This window comes from Octodon degus, unplaced genomic scaffold (assembly GCF_000260255.1).
Source record: "Octodon degus isolate 3935 unplaced genomic scaffold, OctDeg1.0 scaffold00012, whole genome shotgun sequence".
Lineage (NCBI taxonomy): Eukaryota > Metazoa > Chordata > Mammalia > Rodentia > Octodontidae > Octodon > Octodon degus.
The window spans coordinates 20,238,787-20,258,959 of record NW_004524588.1 but is presented as its reverse complement, the minus strand read 5'-3'; the positions used below and the strand labels follow the sequence as shown (position 1 = coordinate 20,258,959).

The window sequence follows — 20,173 nt, the reverse complement described above, 5'->3', positions numbered from 1 at the left end:
TGGTTGGGATATAAGAATAGATTTCAAAGAAGGCTTTCTAATACTATGAAAATTAAATTTATGTATAAGTCATCTTCAGAGATTGGGGTGTGTTTTGTGATCTCATTCTGTTTAAAAGTTGAATATATAAAACATTGGGGAAAATATTTTTAATGCCTCTGAGAAAAATGAATGTTGGAAAATAAGTAATAAGGCGTCCAGGGAAAAGAGGATTGTTGATTTATCTTCTGATAATATAAAATGCTAGATTTGAGAAGCATTTTAGGTTTGATCTAATTAAGTGAATGTATCAGTAAAATAATTGCTTTCGTAGTGAGTGGAGATGTTAGTACTGTACTTATTAAATGGCATAATGATGGCATGAAGAACATTTTAAATTTGACTCATACTATTCTCATGTCAGATTAATTTATAGATTTATTGGTCATGAGCATTTATATATTCATGTGTGCGTTACCAACCCATGTTGGCTCCTTTTCAGAAAATGTCCATTATTTAAGTCACAAAATTCCCTTGTAAATTATTTCATCTTCTACTTTATCTCCACTATTCTATACATACATGAATGCTTATACACATGCAGATATAGCCATAATATTTAATAGCTGTTCTTTTTGCAACTGTAAATATTGTAATGGTACCGATTTGTTTCGGTAGTGATGATTGCCATCATTTTGGACTAGAAGAGCCGGACTTCTCTCCAGCGCGTACCATCTCTGAGGACATTGAGAGCTGTGCACAGATCTGGGCGCTTTATGAAGAGTTTCAACAAGGCTTTCAGGAAATGGCCAATGAAGACTGGATCACGTTTCGGTTTGATTCAAAAACAATGTTAATACATGGTTTCTTATAATTTGATTTTTTTTGTATGTGGACTTTAGGGTATGTTTTTGTAATTTTATAGGACTAAGACTTACCTATTTGAAGAATTTTTGATGACTTGGCATGAAAAGTTAAGGAAGATTGAAGAACATTCAGTTATGACAGTGAAATTACAATCAGAAGTTGACAAATATAAAGTAAGATTATTTAAGTAAAGTGGTATTTTTTTGCTTTCATTAGTCTTTTATTTAGTAGCTGAACCATAATTTTACTTTATACATATTTGATTAATTTATTCCATTATAGCGGTGCACACCTTAATCTCAGAACTTGGAAGGTGGAGGCAGGATGAGCATTATGAGTTAGAGGCCAGCCTGAGCCCTATAGTGAGTTCAAGGCCAGCCTGAACTGCAAAATCAAAGCAGCAACAAACTGAAAGATGATTTCATTATATAAAAAAATTAGAAATATAAAGTAAATCATAGAAATTATTGATATCTTTCTTATCTGTTGGAAAGAAACTATAAGAAATTTATGGATCATATTATAGAGGATTTATAGATCCTAGTGCAATATGGGTTGTTTCCTAAAATAGAAATATTCTCTCATGTTTTCAAATACATTAACATACAAGGGGAACTTTGTATATATTTATAGCAATGTTTAATAAAAACTTTCATATAATTCTGTTTAAAAATGTGATTTCAAGATTGCTAAATAAGAAAATAAAATTTGGAGTGCTGATAAAATACCATGAAATTGTAACATATGTTTTGTATATGTGAACATGCACCGTTTTCTTTTTCTCTTAAACAGCTTGTAACGCCTGTCTTGAAATATGTGAGAGGGGAGCATCTCTCTCCGGATCACTGGCTCGACCTTTTTCGTCTGCTTGGACTTCCTAGAGGGACTAGTCTAGAGAAGTTACTGTTCGGTGACTTGCTCCAAGTAGCAGATACAATTGTAGTCAAAGCTTCTGACCTTAAAGTAAGAATATTTTTATAAATATCCCTTAATGCCTACCTTTGTTGATGTAGTTTTGCTTTTATTTGGTTGTTTAAATAAAAGTCAGACTTCTCTTAAAATTATAGTCATGTATTATTCCATTCTTTCATTAGTAATGCATCCGAATCCGTCTAGCACTGTTCGCGAGCTTATGGCAGTAATATACCATAAACCATTCTTTATGAGAGAAAAAAAGTCATAAAATTTTCCTTTAAACATTTATTTATTTATTATGTGTGTGTGTGTGTGTGTGTGTGTGGCCAGCTCAGCCCACCAGGGGGCGAGGCTGGCTGGCATGTGGTGCTGGGAGATCGAACCGTGGTCCCTGTGCTTTGCCAAGCTTGTTCCAAGTAGGTGCTTTAGACCACAGAGCCATCTCGCCAGCCCAAATTTTCCTTTAAGAAGGATGTCAGTTATTATAAAAAAGCTAACAAATAGAAATCATTTTACGTAACAGGTTTAAACCATATGATGGTAAAGGATACAAAAATCTAGAAACCTAAGCCAATAACCTGCTTAATTAATCAGATTTAGCAAAGGCCAGAGGTAATTGTAACACATCACAATAGTATTCTCGCTAGTTATTATGAACATAGACTCATATTGCCATATTGTTTTATTTTCTATCCAAAAGCTAAACCCATGAGTTTGTCAGTAATCCTGGAACATGGCTGATAAACAGAGAAGTTGTAAAGGTTTACTGTTAATCCTTTGCATACATCAGACTCTACACTAAGATTACAGGAATATTTCTGTAGTTGCATTTTCCCAAATGTTGGCCTTTTGGGCTCCAAAACTTTACGCCAGGCTAGTTTTCCCTTCCATTTTTTTGTTTTTCTTTTATAAATGTAGAAAGCATATAGGTGCAATTTATGTGAATCACATGAATGTGAATACTTAATACCTGATATGTCTTGATATGGTACTTTCTGATTACATGTACAATATATTCACTTAATTTTTTTTTTTTTGCCTTATGGTAAAAATCCATATAAAAGTGTATTCATATAAAATATATTTTTATAATTTATATGACAATTAGTTTGAAATAATAAGTGTGGATATTTTGTATTAAATAGGATTTAAACAGTCGGGCCCAAGGTGAAGTTACAATCAGAGAAGCTTTACGTGAGCTTGATCTTTGGGGCGTCGGAGCGGTGTTTATGTTGATTGATTATGAAGACAGCCAAGGCCGAACTATCAAGCTGATTAAGGACTGGAAAGACATAGTAAATCAGGTCGGAGACAACAGATGCCTTCTTCAGTCCTTAAAGGATTCTCCATATTATAAAGGATTTGAAGACAAAGTGTCAATTTGGGAAAGAAAACTTGCAGAGTTAGATGAGTACTTGCAAAATTTAAATCATATTCAGAGAAAGTGGGTGTATTTGGAGCCCATTTTTGGCCGTGGAGCATTGCCAAAAGAACAGACCCGTTTCAACAGAGTTGATGAAGATTTCAGGTTAGTGCAGCTACATCTAACCTTGATGCAAATGGCAGCATTTTATTCATATTGTGAAGTGCTTGTTAATCTCTGTGTGCAGTCTCTTTCTTTGGGACCTTCTGAATAGCTTTTTAAAATTTCAGTTTATTTATTTATTTTGTATTTTAGGGAATGGTCAACAGGGTGTTCAGGGTCTCACTACTAGATCAGACTCACAGTGATCCACCTGTTTGCAGCCTCCCAAGAGCTGGAATTATAGGCGTGCCACTATGCACAGTCTCAATTGCCATCTCAGGGCGCCCCGGGAGCAGGGCTGGCAGGACAAGCCTGAGGATTGAACCCTGGCATCTGCTGAGCTATTTGGCTGGCCCTTACTACCCATTTTAACAAAACTGTACTTTACCTTCTTTCTCTCTCTTGCTGTCTCTCTCTGTCTCTCTCAATCTCCTCAGCAACTGAAATTATAGAGGTGTTCCATCATACCTAGCTTTATTTAAATATGTGAAAAGTTACTCAGTTTATTTCTCTGTCATCAAAGTATTCTGAGATGGACTTAATGTGTCTCATGAACAAATGACGTAAGAGAATTTATGTGAAAAGAATAGTGAGACATTAATTTTGCATAATTTATTAAAAATGTTAATAATAGTGTTTTCTGAATTTGAAGCAGATGAAAAAATGACCACCTAAATCTCTTTCAGCTGTAAAACTGTTAATAGATGTGAAAATATTTTTTCTTTTTTAGATCAATAATGACAGACATCAAGAAAGACAACAGAGTTACGACATTAACTACTCATGCAGGAATCAGAAACGCTCTGCTGACAATACTTGATCAGCTTCAGAGGTGTCAGAAATCACTCAATGAATTTTTGGAGGCATGTTTTTCTTTTTTTTAAAGCGATCTACATATAATAAATTTAAAGTATTTAATATCTTAATTATTTGAAAAGAATGCTATTTAAATTTTTTTTATTTAGGAAAAACGTTCAGCATTCCCAAGATTTTATTTTATTGGCGATGATGACTTACTAGAAATCCTGGGCCAGTCCACCAACCCGTCTGTGATTCAGTCTCACCTGAAGAAGCTGTTTGCTGGTAAGAGCCACCGTTTACGCAGGAGATCCTGCCTTTGTTTCACCTATCTGCGAGGCACTTGGATAAATGTAATTATCAGACTCCAAGAAGAGTTTATACTGGGGTCAAGCTAGTAAACTGACAGCTATAATGAGTACGTTGTGACAGTTTCTGTGGTTTACATATGTGTTGTAGCTGTATCTGTGAGGGCATTTAGTGCAGCTACACAATATCATGGAGAATATGACAGTCAGGGTAAGACCTGGTGATTATAGAGGCCTTAGAGGAAGGCCGGTCAGGCAGGAGAAGGCCTTGAAGTGAAGGGCATGCCTTTCCATAAACTCTCAGCAGTGAGAGACAGCCACGGAGGAATAAGTAGTAGTAATGCTGATTAGTTTTTCACTGTATTTCATTTCTTTGGAAAAGAGGTGTAGTTTTCAAATTAATTTTGAGAATTAAATAGTTCTAGGCTGAGGCAGGAGGATCGGTAAGTTTAAGCTCAGCTTTGGCAACTTAGTGAGTTCATGAAACCCTGCCTTGAAAGAGGGAAAACAAGGAAGCTGGGGATGTAGCTTGGTGCTGAGGCCCTAGGTTCCATCCCCAGTACCAGGAAAAATAAAAAAGTTCTTGTCTTCCTTTAGAATCTGGGATCAGGAACTACGGTCTTGGACTAAATCAGTCTTACTGTCAGTTTTTAAATGCAGTTTAGGTGAAGTTCTGTAGGATCATAGCCATGTTCTTTTGTTTGGTCTGTTATCCACAGATGCTTTTGTGTTATGACTTCAGAGCTGAAGATTTGATACAAAAACCCTATGGCCCACAGAACCGAAAATATTCACTGTCTGGTCCTGTGCACAAATGATGCCGACTCTGAGCATCTGAAGTTTTAGGATGTTTGTATCTATATGATATCTGTTATATAAGCTATAGAAAGTAATACAGCGATTAGAATCAGAGAGGTTATGTTCCAGCTGTTTCTCAAATAGTTATTAATTTGTTTCTCTGAAATTTAATTTTCTTCTTTATATTACAAATAATGTTTTTGAAGATTAAAGTGAGATCACTTACTTATTTTATATTAAATTTTGTGAATTTGAGGGAAGTTTTATTTACCCTGTTTCCTTTTGCCTGTCACCTATGAAAGATTTTAGTATCCTATAATAGATTTTATTGATATGTAATTTACATATAATACAGTTTATATTTATATTTACATATATACAGTTTATATTTTAAATACATAATTTGATGAGTTTTGACAAATATACACACCTGTGTAAGCCCTGCTCCAGGAAGGTAGAACTTCTTTCCATCAACCTACAGTTCCCTTATGTTCCTTTACTGTCTTTCCTCACTCTTTGTCCTATCACTTAATTGTTTTTTTACCACTTTGTATTAGTTTTCCTTGTTTTTAGAACATACAAATGGTCTTGCCATTATGTTTTTTTTTATGTACTGCTTTGCGTTTTGCTTTTATTTGCTCATTGTGGTGGTCACCATTCCTACATTTGCATGTGCTTTTATAATTAAATCGTTTTGCTTCCCTGTAACAGGTATTAACAGCGTGTGCTTTGATGAGGAGTTAAAACACATAACTGCGATGAAATCTTTAGAGGGAGAAGTTGTACCTTTAAAAAGTAAAGTTCTTCTATCAAATAATGTAGAGGTATTTAATTCTTTTTTTCAAGTATGAAGATAAACAATAGATGAAATTTCTGTCAAAAATAATTTAATCAATTTATAGGATAGAGTTGCTTAACATGTCTTTTAGGAAATTCATATTTCCTGTTGCAAATGAAATGAGATCTTTGATTTCAGGTAAAATATGTATTCCTTGGAACATAAGTACTTTATATTGTTATGAAATAGGGGGCCTGCCCATTAGCTCAGTTGTTTAAGTGTCTGCTTAAGCAAAGCAGTCAGGCGCAGGAGTCTGTGGTTCGATCCCCAGATCCTCATGCCTTGCCAGACCTGCCCTTAAGGCATCCTGAGCCAGCCAAAAAAAGTCCTTATTAGTGCGAAATAATTCCTAATTCTCTTGATTAATTAGTATATAGAATTTTATGAAATTATTTAGGTGAACAAGTAAACTAGAAATGATTACATTTATAGTTTTTTGGGGTTTTTTTGGGTACCAGGATGTTACACTTGTAGAACAATCATTGATTAGTTCTCTAAGACTGGCAGTAAACTAATCAGAGCCCTAGTGTAGACATATAGTTTAAACCAGAGAACAGTGGTGTACATCACAGTGAAATTTTGAAGTTCCAAAATTCTTTTCCGAATGGGACCGGTTCCATCCCGAAGATGTCCGAGCCTGCGCAGGCTGCCTGTCTGCTTGTTCTTGTTAGGTCTCAACACATTGTTGGCTGTTGAACATGGAATCAGGTAATTAAAAGCATGACAGTTTTCCTAAGAAGCTCCCGGCTTTAAGAATTTTGTTGTTGGGTTCATTCCTTAATTTATTGGCACGACAGAGAGGAAAGTTTAAGTGTCAGTAACCAGGCGAGGGCACTTACTGTGCCAGCAAAGCGAACGCTGCTGCTCTGGCGCCTCGTGACTGGCAGCGCCGTGTCTTTGTTGCCGGCCAGACACGCTCTTGCTCCAGCTCCAGCTCCAGTGGCTTTTAGCAGGAGTGGCAGTGCGTGCTGTGTGCCGTATGGGCAAAACATAAAGCCGGAACTAAGTAGGTGCTTAGAAGCTAAGGTGATAGTTTTTGCCTTTAATTTAATTTCCAGTGATTTTTTTTTAAAGGAGTGACATGTCGTCATTGTTACTTTTATCAATCATTATTCACTTTATAGCAATCAAATTTTCTTAATCATTATGTAGAAAGATGTATTGTTGTAACTTTGAAGTGAAGTCAGCTTTGTTTCCTGAGGCTCTTGGCACCTGCGTCCCCACTGCCACTCCTGCGCCCCTGGGCCATTAGGTTAATTCTAGTGAAGTAGCCTCTTCCAAGGCGTGCACCTTTCTGAATCTCTGATCACTGGGGTAGCGTGAACCAGGAGACGGCACAGTCATCGGGACCAAATTGTTGGCTTATCCGTGTAGCTTAGTTGTCATAATGGTGGAGAGAATGGGCAGCTTTCTAAATGTTCACATTGTACTTGGTTTTATAGGCATACTTGCTAGGGTATAGCTACCCACAAATGTGAGCGTTTACACTCACTGTCATCCCAAAAGGTGAAAGAATTTTTTCAAATTATTTGAACCACTTATTGATACAGTGAAGAATTATATGCTATTTTACACTTTTTGGAGCTATGAGACTCAAGTCAGTAAGTATAAATCCTGTCAGCAAGTATATTGCATGTTTGCTTATGACCTGTGTATTTTACTTTCTAATTCTGTTTTCAGGGGTGGTTGAATGATTTGGCCTTGGAAATGAAGCAGACTTTGAAAGAGTTGTTAAAGGAATGTGTTTCTGCAGGGCATAGCTCACGAGGTGCAGTCGACCCATCTCTGTTTCCTTCCCAGGTAGAGTGCTTATGTCAGGGGTACAGGTCGGTGTGGGCTTGTGGGAATGTCCTCTACCTGAGTGTGAGGGTGTTAGGCTCAGACAACTATGAGACTTACCATTTAACTGTCAGGTTTTGTGAGAACCAATATAAAACCTGGTTTTCAATAGCTGCTATATTTCTTAATCTAAAAAGCAAGTAACTTTGAGAACTATTAGGTAGCTTTTCCCTCTGTGAACTCAGCCTCTCAGTGTCTACCTTCAGTCTCTACGGATGGATGTTTTCCTTATCTGACCTTAATGTGGGCAGTTGGCTGCACTTCCGCATCTGTTCCTTCAGCTGAAGAATGTGAAGGATGATGAATATGAAGGAACTTCATGGTGATGAAATTCTCCTTTAGCCTCATTAGTTTGCTATAATTCAAATACTTTCAAACCAGAGCGTGTTGAGATCTAAGCAACCCAAGCTAGTCAAGAATAGAATGCGGAAGGGAGTCAGGCATATAACAGCTTCCTAGTTCCAAGCATTTAGTCCACAGCCAATGGAGAAGCAGAAGATTCACAGCATTGTTGCCCCTGGATGACCACCCCTTCATGGGGTCATCTGAGAGCGTGGAGCTGGCGGGAGTGTCGGTGGGTGTTAACAATCGTATGGCTGAGCTGGAGTGTTGGCAGGAATTGGCCCCATGGTGGGATGTGGATATGCTGTAGCTCAGGAACAGCAGTAGCTCCTTCCGGGAACACTTGGTGCTGGATATGTAGTTTACAGTGCTTGTTCCAGGCCTTAGGAAAGTCCCGCACTAGCACTACTTACACCACCAGTCTTTCTCTGTTCAAGATGTAGGCCCAGCTAATGCTATCGGTATAGATAGCTGTGAACTTGAACTTTGTCCTTAGGTGGGCACTGAGAAATTCATGTTGCAATCTGCCAAACAGCTTTCAAAGTTACCTGCTTTTTAGATTAAGAAAATTATTGCCTACTAGAAATTATTTTATGTTGATTTTCTTGAAAGTATGAGATGTTAAATAGTGTGGAACACTTTGGATTCTGAGCTGCTTCATTATATGTATCTTAGTGAACATTTTCATATTTTAAAGTGAACTAAAACGTTTAAAAATTTTTTGGAGAAAAGTAAAAGCAAGCATCACTGATTAACCAGTGACACTGAATTTAGAATTAAGCTGCTTTATTAGCTCTGAAAATGCTTGCTTGTATTCTGTGAACTTTTAGGTGAGGCTCAAATTGACCTACAATAAAATACAAAAAGTAAAAAAAATACACAAAAGCAAGAATTGGTTAATAATTGAGTTAGGGAAACGACAGTTGCATTGAAAGATCTAGTGAACCGGCAGAAGAAAGCTGTCAGATTTCAACCTGCAGACCACCTGTAGGTTCTTGAGCAGTCAATAAAAATGCAAATGCTTAAAAATGTAAACGGATCTTGTCTATCTGAAAGTGATTGCAGTTCATTAGACACTAATTCTTGTAAAGATACATCTCGACTCTTGGCGTGAAATGGTGGCGTGCTGTAGCTAGCTAGCACAGGCCTGGGGTAGGTGATCCTGTGCTGATAATTCAGTTTCCTTCTTATAAGGGCCTGCGGTGGTAGAGAGAAGGTCTGATCCAGAAAGGAGGGCACCTGGTGGGGTTGAAAAATACCCAGCAGGTGATGGTTTATTTTCAGTTATTCTCTGAACGACGCATTTCAACACATAGTTAAGAGATTATAATAGCACCTATATTACCCAATTATTTTGAAGGTTATTGTAAAATATTTACAGAGCACCTTTAGTGACTATTATATTTTAGGTATTAGCAACACTGCCTGTCCAAATATCTTCATGGTGACATGATGTGGGAATCCAAGCCTGGTGTTGACCTTCCCTTCTGTTGGTCTAGTCAGTCACAGGTATTATATAGCCAGCTGTTAAAGGTTGTGAGCACTGATGGTCATTCTGGAACCGAGAAATACTAGATGAAAGGACTTCAAAATATTTGGGCAGGCCAGACAGACAGCTCAGTGGACTAAAGTGCCTGCTTAGGCAGAGTGCAGTGGCTGGGGTTTGATCCCAGGTGTGCCATGCTGGCCCTGCCCGCAGGGCACGCTGAGATGGTGATTGAGCCTGGGCGTGGTAGCGTGTGCCTGTAATCCCAGAGTTTGGGAGGCTGAAAGCAGGAGAATCACTATGAGTCTGATCTACATAGTAAGACCCTGAAAACCCTGTACTTGATACATTTAATATATATATGTTTATATTATATATATATATATATTTATATTATATATGTGTATATATATTTGGGTATTAGGCTTTGAAATAGCATGTGAACATTTATATATGTCAAAGAGCAAAGTCTTTTTCAAAAAGCACATTTGGATCTGGTTAAATGGTTAGCTAAGCCTGACTAAAGATGCTGGTGAGTTTTATCACCTAGTATAGTAAGATAATTTTGCCCAGGAAAGAGTTACTGATTGGCTTTGTCTTCCGTAAAGTAATCTTAATATAATATTTTATGGAATAAGTTAGAGTAAGACAGAAACTCAGCTGGCTATGATGTTATAAAATGTATGTGTGGATAACTCAATTAATATGATAAATATTGGATGATACCCATCTGGATGGTGAAAGGCATGTATCAAAAAATCTGTTGCATAGAGAACTGCCAACAAGTGTAGACCTTTTATAGGGTGCTGGGTGAGCTCCAAAGGGTGGGGTTGGCCTGTGCCTTTCTGGGGCTGTATTGTATAGGGTGCTGGGTGAGCTCCAGGGGTGGGGTTGGCCTGTGCCTTTCTGGGGCTGTATTGTCTTGTTAACAGTTGACAGTTGACATAGTGAGACCCTGAAACGTGGTGATCTGACATTCAGATGAACTATTGAATACACAGTTGACATTTCAGAAAATTGTGTTTTTCCTTAAATTTGTACAATATTTTTTAAAGAAAATTCACTTTTTAAGATAATTTTTTTCTTTATTCTGTAGATCCTATGCTTGGCAGAGCAGATTAAGTTCACTGAAGATGTAGAAAATGCTATCAGAGACCACAGTCTTCACCAGATTGAAACACAATTGGTGAATAAATTGGAACACTACACCAGCGTTGATACAAGCTCTGAGGACCCAGGGAGTACTGGTATAGAAAAAATATTCTCCTCTTTGCCTGCCTTTGGGTTATTCATCTGTTTGAACTATTTTAATTTATTTTGCTCTGAATTTGTATCCATCCATCCATTCATTTTGGTGATTACTCTGTGATTCACTATATAAATATGTAGTTTTAAACTTTCTATATTGTACTGAGAATCAATAAATATACTTCTTTAAGTATAGCGGCTTTACCGTATCTATATATCTATGTATCTACATCTATATCGTCTGTATCTTTTTCCTTCCCATTTTATGTTGTATTCATCTCACTATTACATTTGCACACACTGAAATGTCTGTGAGATTGATTTATTTTTTGATTTTGACCCTCAAAAATATTTTTAAAAGATTCAAGAGGAAAATAATCAGTTATACTCACATGTTTACCATTCCTATTGTCCTTCTTTCTTCCTGGATATTCTGATTTCTGTTATCATTTTCCTTCTGTCTAAAGAACATCCTTCAATGATGCTTTAAATTGAAAAATATGGATAATGTTAAATTTGGAAAAATGTTTTTACAGTAAAAGATGCCCTGCCATTAGTCCTGTTCCAAAATACTCCCCGTCACAACGAACACACTTCTCCCGTCCTCCGGCTGCCTGGTGAGCTCCAGTGGTCCTCTGGAGTGAGAACTTCTTCTCTCCTTGTTCTGTCTCGGGTGCCTCAGTGTCCTTAGTCTATTCAAGATAAAAGTTCCACAGTCATTTTGACTTTGGGAAAGAGCCAAAAGTTGCGTGGTTCTAGACCTGGTGGCCGGGGGTGGGGTGGGGAGAGGGGCGAGGACGCTGCACTACGCTTTTAGCCTCCTTTCTGTTGGGTGGTACTCAACAACAGCATGCGCTGTTCTTTATCAAATTGTTTTTGCATTTTTTTAGTTTTAAAATTTCCATTTCGTTCATATTTTTTATTTCATTTTTTAATTGTATTTTTTTTTTTGGAAAATGAATATGCAACTTGGAATGGATTTGAGGCAAATTGTGCCCTAAGCAGATTTTTTTTCTTTTAAGTGGCTGAACAAAGTTTAAAAAGCAAGTAACAATAAAAGAAAATGTTTCTGGTACATGACCAGCAGTACAAAAAAATAGTGTACACATATGTGATAATAAACCCGTTTTGCGAGAGTGCGGCTTTGCAGTACGTGCTGTTGGCTGTCTGGAGCCGCACAGTTACAGCTGCACACGCCAGCACAGCGTGCCAACGATTCCTAGGAAAGCTGCTTAGAAAAAGGCACAGCCCGTGTTCCCTCATTTGACCAACTCCATCTAATTTTAGATGTGCAGGAGGGCTTAGATACATCTAGGGTAAGCCACATGCGGCATGTTACTTGGTCAGTTCTCTAAAATAAAGTTTCTGGACCATGACAGTAGGATAAGGGAAGAAAACATGGAATGAAGTCTAATTACTGTATGTGCATATTTTTTTGACATTCAGAGGAAACCTTTTACAGATAATTTACAAAGAAAAGGCAAATTTGTACAAGAAATTTAACACATTCTGTACAGCGTCTTCACTTCGCTGTCGCCATTTGTACAAACTTCATAGTTTCCTTGGCCATCATCTCAATGTCTGCTTCCCTGATCATCTCATCAGGCTCCTCATATGTTAACTTTTCTCCAAGGTTCGTCATCACGTGGCGAAGCTCTGCTGCACGAATATAACTCTTGCCGTCCTTATCAAATACACGGAACGCTTCTCTAATTTCTTCCTCACTGTGTTTTTCATTTTTCTTGCCATTGTCAGAAATTCAGGGAAGTCAGTTGCACCATTACCATCTGCTTCTGCTTTGTCAGTCATGTCCTGGGACTGCCTCTGTGGGGTTCTGCCCGGAGGCCTCGCCACAGTTCCCAGCTCCTTTGCTGTTGTAGTTCCCTCACCATCCTTGTCACATGGTGAAGAAGCTCCTTGGACCTCTGCGATCCGCTCTTCAGTTGGTCGGCGGTGCTCGAGCTGCTGCTGGTGTCTGAGATGGTAACACTGAGCGGCTCAGCTTGTTCGCTCCACTCAGACTCTGCGTCATTGTTGACATTTTTTTGCATTTGTTTTAAGAGTGTTCACTTTATTTTTGAGTGTTCACTTAGTTATTTCTGGGGTCACTTTTGTAATAGTGCTTTAAGAAGTATTTTAGAGATAATACTGTGTCCTCTTTTGCACTGAAGCAACATTAGAATGTTGGATAATTTTGGATTGTGTTCTGAACGTTCTGGATGTTATGATATCTTCTGGAGAATGTTTGATTTGACTTGATTTTCTTTGGCTTTTTGAGATAGGGCCTTCCTTGTTATGTAATTCAGTGTGGACTGGAGCTCACTTTGTACCCCACACTGGTTTTGAACTCAAAATGCTCCTTCTGCCTCAGCTTCCCTAGTGGTGGGATTGTAGAGGTGTGCCACCACACCCAGCTCTTGTTTTTCATTTTTTTAAGCAATTATTCTATTGAGTCAGATCACAGGTTCTGTGGGTTATGATTCCAATGTCAGTTTTTGTTTGTATATTTTTATAATATTATTTGAAACTATCCCACGTGTATGTCACATAGTGTGTAGTTTTCAAAGTTTTTGAATTATTATTGTTTTTTATGTTTAGTGCAGGGTCTACAGGGTCTCACTACATAGATTGAACTGGTAGTGATCCTTCTGTTTTCAGCCTCCCATGTGCTGGGATTATAGGACTGTGCCACCACACCTAGTCACAGTCTCATCTCAGCATACCCCGGGGGCAGGGCCGGCATAGCACCCTGGGGATTGAACCACAGGCTTTGTGTCTGTCTAAGGAGGCACTTTAGTCCACTGAGCTATCTGGCTGGCCCTTGAATTATTATTAAAAGTATACTACCCGTGTATCTTAGAGGTGAGCCCAGGAAATAATAAATAATTCATTATAGTGTAGATGACCTTAACTTTTTTTGTCTTTGAGACAGGGTCTGGTTTTGTTTTTGTTTTTGTTTTTTTTTTGCGGAACCGGGGATTGAACTCAGACCCTTGTGCTTGCCAGGGAAGTGCTTATTCTACTGAGCCATCTCCCCAGCCCTTCATTATAGTTTAATAAATAATTTATTAAATTACAGGGATGGTTTTCCAATGTCTTTCTTCTCCGTGGTCTTCCCATGTCTCTGGTTCTCTGTTCCCGCTTGGTCCTTTGGCCAGAAAGTGAGGCTTGTACCCTTTTGTGACTACATCTGTGTACCCAACCTATTAATATGTGCTTGACCAAAGAGAGCAAAAGCCATGGGGCTGGCCCACTCTCTGGGATTGCAGTTCTTCCAACTTTAGAGGAAGTGTCCCTTCTCTCGCAGTTTAGGGACTGTGGAGCCCTGTTGGCCAGTGTGTCATTTACCTGCCTCTGCGCCTGAGCATTTCAGGCCTTCTCCAGTGTTTATGTCAATCTGAGGTTCTGACTATGTTGAGCATAGAACTGGGAAGACCAAAGGGGCAGACGGAGGCATACTTACCATTAGTTTGGTGACATTTCTAGTTCTGCTGTTCTCCCGCTTTGCCTGCCTTCCCTTACTTTCTAGAGACCTAAAACAGCAGCTCAGTACATGTATTCCTGTCTGACCTGCACTGAGATGGAAGAACCAAGAGAGCATGCGGCCTGCCCAGAATAATAGTCTCTTCTTATTGAAATTTCATGCACTAATTTTGTTTATAATCTTTATTATTTCTTGCTGACATATTTTGGCTTATACAGTTTATATTACTATACTTTTCAAGTGTATTGTAAAATTACCACTTAAATTCATTCAAACATTGCTTGTATACATAGTAATCACTGGCTAATGCTTTCTCCTGTTAATGTTTATTTGTGTGCAGAAGCCGGTGTGCTGGAGCTTAAACTTAAAGCACTGATTCTTGATATTATTCATAATATTGATGTGGTGAAGCAGTTAAACCATGCTCAAGTTCATACAATTGATGACTGGGCTTGGAAAAAACAAGTTAGATTCTACATGAAAAGCGATCACACGTGTCGTGTTCAGATGGTGGACTCTGAGCTCCAGTACACCTACGAGTATCAGGTATGACTTGGGGCTGCAGTGGCTTGTTTTTCTAGTTAGAAATTATTTAAAGGAAATTTGCTATTAGGAGAAATGTTTTTATTTCTGTTGTAGTTTTTAAATATTTTTGTGTTATTCTTTTCTTTCTTTCTGTTTTCTTCTTTTTCTTTACCAGAATTTAAAAGGTGTTATGTAAGATAATGTAGAAAATAATTCAGTTTACAGAAAGTTGAAATATCTCTAGGCTTGCATTGAATGAAGCCTATAAAATGTTTCATTGGTGGTATTTATGTAGAGCTTGACTCTTAATTTTAAGACAGATTTTTTTTTTATTTTATTTTTTTAATGTATTTGGGGGCCAGATAGCTCAGTGGATTAAAGCATCTGCTTAGGCAGATGCAGGGGCTGGATTTTGATCCCTGGCATGCCAGGCCGGCCCCACCGCTGGTGCATGGTAAGACAGAGATTGAGACTGGGCATGGTGGCGTGCGCCTGTAATCTCAGCACTTGGGAAGCTGAAAACAGGAGGATCACTACAAGTCCGATTTGTGTAGTTAGACCCTGTACTACATTTAAAAAAAAAAATGTTTCGTACAAGGTCTCACTATACAGCTTGGACTCATAGTTTTCCTCTTGTTTTCAGCCTCCCCAGCACTGGGATTATAGGCATTAACCACCACACCCAGTCTCAGTGGCTAGCTCTGCGTGCCCAGGGCTGGTGCAGCATGTGGTGCCAGGAATCGAATCTGGTCCCTGCACTTGCCTAAGCAGGTGCTTAGTCTGCTGAGCTATCTCACCTACACAGAAAATGTATTTTGACACTTAAATCTGTGTACCTTAATTGAGAAAATGCCCTATAAATAACAGCTGAGGGTGCAATGTTTTCCCTATAATTTAGTAAAATTTTGAGAGCTGTTTGAGAAGTTACTACTTTCATGAAAAAAACCTTACAATTATAAAATTGTACAATTTTAAGTTAATTGTACTTTGAGCTGTCTAATATAGTTCCGATTCCTGTTGATCATGAGTCTAAGTAATGATTTACATACATCAGAACTGTGGAATGGACTCTTCTGCAATATATTTTCATGTTTGTTTCTCTCAAAAGTAATCTTTTTGCCATTGCCAAGGACTTGAGAGATCATGCGGAAACCTAACAGGATAGAACGAGACACGTGTTGAACAGTAGTAGCTCAGGGTGACCTTTGCTTGTGCTTCACAATATTTATTGCACTGGGAGAAATTTGGGCTGTTTGCTGTGCAGCTCACTGTCTGTGTAGAATCCTACCCTGTGAGTGTGTGTAAGTGCTGAGCAGAAGCGAGCCCGCTGACGTGCTTTTCCCCATGCAGGGCAACGCTCCCAGGCTGGTCTACACGCCCCTGACGGACAAGTGCTACCTGACGCTCACGCAGGCCCTGAAGATGGGGCTCGGTGGAAACCCCTACGGCCCCGCCGGGACTGGAAAGACCGAATCAGTGAAGGCGTTAGGGGGGCTTCTTGGAAGACAAGTTTTAGTTTTTAACTGTGATGAGGTAGAAGAAATAATTATTGAAATATGTAATAGTGTGTTAAATATGTTTAGATTTGTTTTCATGCAATTATTTATGATTTATTCTATATCCTACTTTTAAAATGCTTTTAGCAAGGCAAATATTAAGAAAAAAAGATTTTTTTCCCAGCAAATCCAGTACTCCAGCTCTCCTGTCTCCCCCCTCTAGAGGAAAAGTCTTAAATTCATTTAAAATTACTTTTTTCCCCCAACATTTTATATAAGATTTGTATTTCAACTTGAAGAATATCTGATTACATTTGTTTTATGTTCTTTTCAGAACATTTTCCCAAGCATTATTTTATTCCTGGAAACCACTCTGAACTTTGAAAGAGGAGCCACTTCATCCCCATTTTCTTTTCTTTTTTCTTTTTTGGGTTTCTTTTATTTTGAGACAGAATCTCGCTGGCTAGTGTAGGCTGGCCTTGAGCTCGCTTCCGCTGCTGAGGCTGGCCTAGAATTCTCGGCAGTCCTCTTGCTTCAGCCTCCGGAGTGCTGGGACTACAGGTGTCCACCACTGCGCCCTCCTAATCCCTGTTGTAACGGAAGCAAAAGAGACAGAGGGGTGAAATGATTACCAGTGAAAGACACAAAACATTACACAATTAGATACTTCAATTATTTTTAATGAACATTTTTGTTACCGTTTTTAAGGGCATCGATGTGAAGTCCATGGGGCGCATATTTGTTGGCTTGGTGAAGTGCGGGGCCTGGGGTTGTTTCGATGAATTCAACAGGCTGGAAGAGTCTGTGCTGTCTGCAGTGTCGACGCAGATCCAGGCGATCCAGGACGCGCTGAGGAATCACAGGGCTGCGTGTGAGCTGCTGGGCAAGGAGGTAAAGAGCACCTTGGGCGCTGAAAGAGCTGAGGTATCCTGCAAGATGCGGCGTTGCGCAGGCTCAGGGCTTGTTCTCTTCCTCTTGTACTCCTGTTTCTCATCTATGACCGGCACATGTCTGAGATTCTCTGCTGGTCCACTGTCACCATTCCTCTTTGACCCTTAATAGGGGCTGTGTAACATTTGTTGTTTGTGTGGGTGCTGTGCGTGCCACTTGAATGTACTGTCCCTAATTCTACAACCTTTGGATGTAGCTAATTACTTTTTTCTACTTTATGGGCAAAGAAAGCAGAACTTGATGGTGCTGGTAGTGGAGCTGGGAAGTGACTCCAGCTCTCTCTAGCATGTCTTTAAGCTCTGCTCTGTGGGGGTGCTGAAAGGCGAGGCACCCAGGATTCTGGCCATCACTTCTGTCCCTAGGAGATATTCATTCGTGTGGTTGGGCTGTCAGCTCACTTGTATAGCTGATATAAACATCTTCAATAGCTATGGAGTGCCTGGCACACCAGAATGGATAAGAACTGTTAAATTATCCTGTTTTCCATAATAACTTTTTCACAACATGTGTTTGCCTGGGTATCCCAAGGGAGTAAGGCCAGTTTTACATTGTTAATGTGTTATGTACATGCTGCTTAAATTCTTCACAAATTTGAGAAATAATTAAGAATTACTTCTCTACTATCAAGAGTTACTTCCTTCCACATTCATTCATTTTTTTCTTCCTCTTAAAAAGAGGCGTTCTTTTTCCTGAGTAGTGCTAGTCTTTCCACCCATACTCTGGAATCTGTTCTCCAGAGACCTCTACTTCCTCCTGTGCTAGAGCGTCAGCCTTCCCTCTTCTGCCGTTGCCCTTTTGGCCTTCAGACGTAGTCTTTTCCTCTTTTTTTTTGAAAAATATTGTCTGTTTTGCACAGGGTCTCACTACCCAGCCTGGACTTGTAGTGTTGCTCTGGTCCAGCCTCCCCAGCGCTGGGATACAGGGGTGGTCAGTTTGGCGCACCTGGGGCGGGGTTGGCACGGCATGTGGCGCCGGGCATCGAACCTGGGTCCTTGCGCTCGCCAGCAGGTGCTTAGACTGCTGAGCTATCTCCACGGCCCCAGTCTTTCCATCTTAATGAACATGGACAAATCTCACTTGAATTCACCTTACCTTACAACACCTGCCTTTTTTTCTTTTGTAGCCAGATTTCTTGGCTTCATTATTCTATAGATATTTTTACTTAGCAATTATTCCTTCATTGTTTACGTGTTGTCATTTAACTTAGTCTTGGCTGCAGTGAACATTGTGCTGCGGGCTTTGCTCATGATGCCCTGCTCCTCCGTATCCTGCCACTCATCCCCTGGAGTGGCTTCTCTGTGACACTAGGCAGACGGTGTGTGCATTTCAGAGAGGCACAGGCTGTTCGTTCATTCATTCTTTTTTTTTTTTTGGCGGAACCAGGGATTGAACTCAGGCCCTTGTGCTTGCCAGGGAAGCGCTAATTCCACTGAGCCATCTCCCCGGCCCCACAAAGGCTGTTCTTAACTTTAGTTCAGAGCTGTCTCTGTGTACTAGCACAAAGCTTTTAGTGAGCACACGCTGAATGGAGAGCAGCATTCAAGTTAGTTACCTTTCTTTAAGCTTTGTTTTAAACATCTGAGGGAAAAACCTGGGCAAAGCAGTGCATTTCTGAGGAGTTTGTATTTACTAAGGAGATGGCTGGCATAGTAGAGGTTGCATTTTTGCTAAGATGTGAGACTTATATACAGAAATGTTATAAAATTTCTCTTGGCAATATATATTTATTTACAATTTCAAATTTCTGATGCCTATATTCTAAATTAATATTTCAGGTAGAATTGAGTTCTAATTCTGGAATTTTCATCACCATGAATCCTGCTGGGAAAGGTTATGGAGGAAGACAAAAACTGCCTGATAATCTGAAACAGCTCTTCAGGCCAGTAGCCATGTCTCATCCAGACAATGAACTTATTGCAGAAGTTATTCTCTATTCAGAAGGCTTTAAGGATGCTAAAGTACTTGGCAGAAAATTGGTAGCTATTTTCAATCTATCTAGGTGAGTGTTCTTCTTTAAATATTTTTGCACCTTGTATTACCGATGACTGGTTATGGCTGCTCGCTTTTCTCTTGCTTGGGCCTTCACACCGAGCTGCGTTTTCAGCCTTTTGACAAAAATTTGAGACAATTGTCTCGGCTATGCAGAACCGTACGATCTTCATTCTTCAGCCCCCCAGAATGCTGGGATGCTAAATGTTCACTACTGTTCCTGATGGACAGATTCAATTTTTTTGTTGTTTGTTTGTTTGAGATGGGATCTTACTGTGTGGCTTAGGCTGGCTTTAAATTCGCTGTGCCGCTCAGGCTGGCCTTGAACTCGTGGCTCTCTTCCTGCCTTTGCCGCCAAGCACTGGGGTTTTTCAACACGCACCTCCACTCCTGGCCTGCAAGATCGTACTTTGAAGAATAAAAACGTCTGACTCCAAACTATTCATTTTTTTCTGACAATGTAGCTGATATTTTTTCTTTAAATATTTATACTGGAGCACTAGCTAAATGTTTTGTACTGAGCTATTTTTCCAGAAGATGACTCAATTTCTGATCTTTGCAGTGAATCTTTGACATATTTTACTTAGGTTTCCTAGTAATATGGGTTGCCGCTTAGCTTCTTTGGCTCAAGCTAAAGTTTTGTTTTGAATCACTTAAAGAGATGGTAGGAAACAGGACAGCGCCAGAGGTGGAGAACAAGAAGGAGGGGTGCAATTCTTATGTGAACAAAGGTAACAGGGAGTTGTCATTTAGTGTTTTTATTGTTTTGTTTTTACTTTTTTGCA

At 39.2% G+C, this 20,173-nt stretch overlaps 1 protein-coding gene across 1 annotated transcript in view; it reads left to right on the top strand.

The window, feature by feature from the left end:
• The window catches only part of Dync2h1 (dynein cytoplasmic 2 heavy chain 1), a 298,798-nt gene that overhangs the window by 51,773 nt on the left and 226,852 nt on the right, over nt 1-20,173 (top strand). Inside the window, exons 23-35 of the mRNA XM_023709480.1 lie at nt 658-813; nt 905-1,019; nt 1,639-1,809; nt 2,907-3,289; nt 4,017-4,149; nt 4,252-4,369; nt 5,902-6,014; nt 7,709-7,828; nt 10,792-10,942; nt 14,768-14,973; nt 16,303-16,485; nt 17,157-17,339; nt 19,175-19,398. Coding sequence (XP_023565248.1) covers nt 658-813; nt 905-1,019; nt 1,639-1,809; nt 2,907-3,289; nt 4,017-4,149; nt 4,252-4,369; nt 5,902-6,014; nt 7,709-7,828; nt 10,792-10,942; nt 14,768-14,973; nt 16,303-16,485; nt 17,157-17,339; nt 19,175-19,398 — 2,256 coding nt within the window. The remainder of the gene's footprint in view (nt 1-657; nt 814-904; nt 1,020-1,638; nt 1,810-2,906; nt 3,290-4,016; nt 4,150-4,251; nt 4,370-5,901; nt 6,015-7,708; nt 7,829-10,791; nt 10,943-14,767; nt 14,974-16,302; nt 16,486-17,156; nt 17,340-19,174; nt 19,399-20,173) is intronic.